This window comes from Cryptotermes secundus, unplaced genomic scaffold (assembly GCF_002891405.2).
Source record: "Cryptotermes secundus unplaced genomic scaffold, Csec_1.0 scaffold1229, whole genome shotgun sequence".
NCBI classification, from domain to species: Eukaryota; Metazoa; Arthropoda; class Insecta; order Blattodea; family Kalotermitidae; genus Cryptotermes; species Cryptotermes secundus.
Genome location: NW_019723925.1, coordinates 653,257 through 659,256, shown reverse-complemented (window position 1 = coordinate 659,256; position 6,000 = coordinate 653,257). Strand labels below are relative to the sequence as shown.

The window sequence follows — 6,000 nt, the reverse complement described above, 5'->3', positions numbered from 1 at the left end:
AGTGGAGCTGTACCTCCACTCCCCCATGTGTCTTCATAGCATAGTGCTTAATCAATTAAGTACAGAGACAACTTTACCCTTTTTCCTTTATTTGTTGTTTATTTATCGACGCCATAAGTTCCCAGACGGTACGATGATTAGTGAACTGTGAATTCGAAATGTTGTGGAAGGACAGGATCGTGGCATGACTGACGTACTGGCCCGGAGTTTGGGTGCAGGAACTGAAGAAGGTCACGAAAATGCCCTCTCAAAATAGCCGATCGCCGGGCCGAGTTTTCAACCCGGGATCTTCCGAATATGAAGTAAGAGTGAGTGCTGCCCCTACCTTCAGCGGATGAAATTGAAAACAGTTTAGGGATGATAGTGGTGCAAAGGAGCTCCTCTGAGGTCTAGTGGTCAGAGTTCCTGGCTACAGATCCAGAGACCCGGGTTCGATTCCTGTTTTTATTTAAATCAGGAATATGAATAATGTCCAGAAACATAATATTGATATTAAGTTGAGTAGTGTAACTGGCCATTTTAGGAAATTACACAGGATGTTTAGAAATTAGCTTTCACGCCAGACTGTTCTGCTCTTGCGTTTTGTGACACGAAACGCAGGTAGTTTCAGGGTGAAGACAACCGTTGTTGAACAGAATGACTGGCATTACCGGGTAGGTACACGGTTGTTTTATTTTTGTCCTCTTTGTGTTTCAGTGTATTATAAGCGTCAGTTGGACGCATGGGTTCTCGGCTGTCTTCGAAACTGTGGTACACGCGCACAAATGTCCACTCAGTGCTTTCGGCACCAAAACTTGTCAGACGCCTACTGTATAATCAGCACTAAAACCTTCATGTGTTCTTCATCCAATATTCCTTGATTAAATCAGCGCCTTTCTCGGCTACCATAATGACGGGTGCATTTGTGTTACCACTGACGAGTGTTGGCATTATTGAAGCGTCTATCACTCTTAGACCTTTAATCCCATAAACTTTTAGTTCTGGATCAACAACAGCATCAGGGTCCCAGTAAGGCCCCATTTTACAAGTTCCTACAGGGTGGTAAATTGTCACTGAATATGCTCTGATCATGCACTCCCAGTAAGCATCAGTCCACTTGTTTATGTGTGTGCAGCCTGGGAAAGGGACTTCGTAAAGTTTGCTACCAAACCTCTGAAATGACCGCGTTCTACTCATGGCCAAAGCGATTTTAACACCTTCTACAAGAACTGACATATCGTACGGATCGAAGAAATAATTCGGATAGATGAGCGGATAGTCAAATGGATTTTTACTTCTCAGTTTGATTACTCCACGACTTTTTGGCCTCAGTAGTACAGGAATGACACTCCATGTATCCATGTTGTTGATAGGGTTGAAAACTTTGTTGTAGAATGATTCTGTGATGCCGTGAGCTTTGCGAATCTGGCGTCCTCCATCGGAGTTGGTGGATCCGGAAATAAAATGGAACTCGATATCAGGAAAGTCTTCAGATGCGTTCGCATATTTGGTGCTGACGAAGGCAAGTCCTTCTACCCCTCCCAGGACTGTGAGAGGACCGTCGCCGAACATGGCGTATTTGAGAACAGAGGGGACGTTCTCGTATCTGCTCTGGACGAGGGACACGGGTTGGTTTACCATGAAGGTGAACCCACCGAGTCCAATGTGGTCTTGGAGGTTGTAGCCTACTTTCAGGTCCTGGATCACAGGAATCTTCAGCTCCTGCAGGAAGAAACAAATGCATCAACTTACAGTAAATACGAATATAATATTCTGTATCAAAATAGTCTATGTTTATTAATCGGTTGGCATGCATTGATGACTGCGGGACTGCCCCTTTTTGGGTGACGTTACCAGCTTCTGTTGGTGAAGGAAGAAATTGTTAATTGTTCAGCTGTATAGAATCCGTATGCCTGTACGGAACTGTATGAGCCATTTGTTTCGAAACGTCATTAATCTTGCGTAGGAACCGAATATACAAAGTAGAATAGTCGCCGGTGGTTTAAAGAAGCATTGCGTTTTTATTTTAGTTTATAAATGTAATATGGGTGGGTATAAGGAGTGCCTTGTTCCCCCGGAGCGCCGTCATCACGAGGTTCTAAGGTAGGGTGCACTAAAATACATCATAAAGCTGAAGTTGTGACATTACAGATTCTGATGTGTTTTCTTTTCTGCCGTCGACACAACACATTTTTTTTTACCAAAAATTAAACCAATCTAATATCACTGTGTTACATTGGTTTTATTTAGTGACTGCTACATATTTCAATCAGCCGGACACAGCCACATGGTCTAAGGCATGAACTATCTTCGGACGCTGGTATCATGGGTTCGAATCCCACTCAGGGCATGGATATTTGGTGTGTATGCATTTATTCTGTGTTTGTGTTTTCCTGCGGCCTTGAGACGGGCTGATCACTCCTCTGAGGAGTCCCACCGTCTGTGAAAAATGATTTTGGAACTGAATAAGAGACCTCGGCCCCGAATTGGCTGGAAGAGCCATTAAAAAACATATTTCGATCCATATTTGGATCATCAGGCAGTGTTCTTAAATACGTAACTCGTTATTGAATAATAATATGGACCCGTATTAGTGTTAATTGTTAATATCGTAATGATATTTGTAATTTTGGCCTAATTATATATATATAATTATTCCGCCGTTACGAATTTAGTTTCCGTGCGTCTTGTCGTGTATGGCAGATGATGATATCTTCCGGGATTCTTCGTTATGTTTTATTTCTGGAAGTAAATTAGCGTATATTGTTATAATCTAAGTATTGAGTTATATGTAATATATGTATTACGTGGTGTGGGCGAATTACTTTTATGTTCGCGTACCGTGTCGTCACTAGCTTTATTGTATACGTTTCTCCTTGATTTCCTTATGTGCTGTCGTAAATGAGTTCTGTAAATTCGAGTGACCGATCATTAATGTATCTATTGGAGCTGACTGCTAATTGTACCTCGTCAAATGTTAAAATTTTTAACTTTTAATTCATATTGGATTATTACTATTTTAATGATTTAGTGGGTCGAAACATGTAGCAGTCGCTAAGTGAAACCAATATAACACAGTGATATTAGATTGGTTTAAATTTTGATAAATTTGTTGTGTCGACGGCCGAAATCCCACATCATGACACACAACAGGATGAAAATTGGTAAAGTTATCACTGTAACAGGCCGTGGAGGCCCGTAAGGTTGTGAGATGTCGAGACTCCCACATTTTTCTAGACAGTCGGCTCGCAGATGGCGGTGAGGTCAGCTTTACGCGTCGGCTGCCCTTTACCCCCAGGAAGATTCCTGGTACTCATTTCTGTTAGAGGCTGTGTCGACCCTAGGGCCATAATGAAGGGATTAGGCCAATTTAAAAATCCAGTGACTTCAACTGCAATCAAACATGCGGCCTTTCGACTTTTAGCAGAGTGTCTCAACCAAGTAAGCTACCGCGTGCACACAACAGGATGCAAATAACAAGGATTTGAGGTTCTCTCCACATTGGCTATGAAGATTGTCTTCTGGAATGTAATGATGTGTTTACAACCTGGAAGGCAGTAGGTTTCGCCGAAACTTTAGAAAATATGGCAATAGACGGCGTCACAGACTGTAAGACAGTACTTTATTAAAGTGAAGTTGTACCTGTGACACAGCACCAAACTGGGAAGATGTAGGCCTATTGCTAAAGACCCACGCTGCGGCCACTGTATGTAGGTGGATGTGATTGGTCGCCTTCCGGCTCCTGTCGCGTACTTTGGGTGGGCCCCATAGCCTGTGTGGATGTGGCGACAGAGAGAAAATCTAAGCCCCTTCCGGAAAAGGAATTTCCTTCATCTTTCCCGTCCTCATCAAGCTGTCAAGGGCCACTCCGTGACTTTTTAGTCCGCAAGCGAATTATACCGACCGAGAGACCGCCGGTTGTCGGCGAAGTTAGTGCCAACTTTTGCTGAAAGAGGGTATCACGTGGTCAGCGCAAAGGATCCCAACGGCCGTTAATCTCGGTTTTGTAGACCGGAGCCGCTACTTTTCCATTCAAGTAGTAAATTATCCTCACGAGTCTGAGTGGACCCCGTTCCAGACCCACTACTCAGAAAATCTGGTAGCGCCGGGAATCTGACCCGAGACCTCTGGAACTGTAGCCGGGAACTCCGACCACTAGACCACAGAGGCGGTCCTATTAACCTCACATAATCGACTGATCATACCTCTAAGTGTGCACGTGGACCGACGCCAGATAACATGAGGAGCTGTGGGGAGTTCACGGATCCCCCGCTAACGATGATCTCTTTTCTGGCACGGATTACGTGGAGCTTGCCCTCGCGGCTGAATTCAACCCCGAACGCCATCTTGGTGACCGGCTCTATGAGAACTCTTGTCACGTGGGAGTCCATGGCAACGTGTAAGTTCTTCCTGAGGCGTGCTGGCCTCAAGAAAGCCTTCCCCGTGCTGCAGCGGGTCCCTCGTCGCGTCGTGCCCTGCGCGATCATGAAGCCTGTTTGGAACTCTCCGTTGATGTCTCGATTGTCGTACCTGCAACGTATTAAATGTTCTTATATAATCTTGAAGTCCTGAGTTCCATACTCGAGACCGTCTAACGTACATTTTTCTGATATGTTGGGATTTTGGACTTTATCCATCGTCCTGGTTTTTAAGATAACAAATAAAAACACGACGTTTCGGAAACTGGATCTTCATGTTTTTGTGACATTGGTTTGTCCAGTGATTGAGGCTAGCTCTTTCTAAGGGACCCAACTGAATAGGTGTTTTCCTTCACCTGAGGACGGAAACAGATCCAGTTTCCGAAACGTCGTGTTTTTATTTGTTATCTTAAAAACCAGGACGATGGATAAAGTCCAAAATCCCAACATATCAGTGTGTTATACACCATCGTCAGAATCCTATAGTAACTACTTGTACATTTTTCTGTTTTCTTCCTCGTTCTTCCCGACACTGTTTTAATATATATGATGTGTGATTTGTGATATTATAAAGAGACTCCTTGTCCTTTTTGCGATTTCAGTTTTTCAGTGCAGGGAGTCCCAACATTTGGTAGCTTATTCTTATTTCTTGTCGTGGTCCGTAAGCTTCCTAACTTGTTTAAAATGCCGGCCAGTAGCTCTAGGTTCGGTAGATATAATTATTCTTTAGCAGCAACTCATTGTCCAAAATATTTCGACTTGATTTTGGATGTGTATAATTAGTAACTTTCATTGTTTACCAGCGACAATTTGCTTGGACGAACCGATAGCCAAGAGTTTCGGGCTTCTATCTTTATCTTACTCGGAACCCCCTGTTAAATGGTTTCTTATCCAGAAGTACATAACAAATAATAATTCAATTAATTTTGTTTGTTGGAGTGTTTGCCAGCAGCGTGTAGCTTATAACAGGCGAGCACTATGAATGTATACAAATCTTAGAACTAGACTGAAACTAACTGTTGTGTGTTTATTAAAAACATGTAAAAATATGTACATATTTTGCAACTCTCTCGCTGTCTCCTATGGCTCTACAGCACTTTGGACGGGAGATCAGCCCGTCGGAAGGCCGTTTAAAATTATTGTAATTTGGTCTGTAATTACTCATTGATGCACTGTTACCGCGCTTAATATTACTTACAACGGTTTCTTGCTTCCATAAACTGGGGACTTCCCTGTTAACAGACTAATGTTAAAATATAACGTAAGGGAGGGGTAGAGATCTCAGAACAGTCTTTAATAATGAAACTGGGAAGTTTATCTGGATCGACGAATTGAAATGTCGAATTTCTCACTTAATGTCAAGAGTGTTTTAAAACATCGGAGCTATTAAGAATATTGTGTGAAATATCAACAGCGGAGGAAGGGTTAAAAATTAAACACATAATCAACAAAGGCTTCACCATTGCATTGCGTATTTTTAAGCTTAGAAACATACTTCCAAAAGTCCGCTGTTATGTCCTTACTTTAGCCACTGATTTTAACAAGCGAAGACCATCTGTTCTAATGGCAGTTTTAGGCCGCGCCATAGCTCAAGCGGTTAGTC

General features: G+C 42.8%; 1 protein-coding gene across 3 annotated transcripts in view; it reads right to left on the bottom strand.

Annotated features, from left to right (window-relative positions):
* Positions 1 to 478: 478 nt before the first annotated feature.
* Positions 479 to 6,000, bottom strand: part of LOC111862191 (glucose dehydrogenase [FAD, quinone]) — a 34,921-nt gene continuing 29,399 nt past the window's right edge. For all 3 annotated transcript variants that reach the window (XM_023847383.2, XM_023847384.2, XM_023847385.2), the window contains 2 exons: positions 4,185 to 4,509; positions 479 to 1,701 (listed from right to left, as the gene is read on the bottom strand). In XM_023847383.2, coding sequence (XP_023703151.1) covers positions 832 to 1,701; positions 4,185 to 4,509 — 1,195 coding nt within the window. In that variant the 3' untranslated portion in view covers positions 479 to 831. The remainder of the gene's footprint in view (positions 1,702 to 4,184; positions 4,510 to 6,000) is intronic.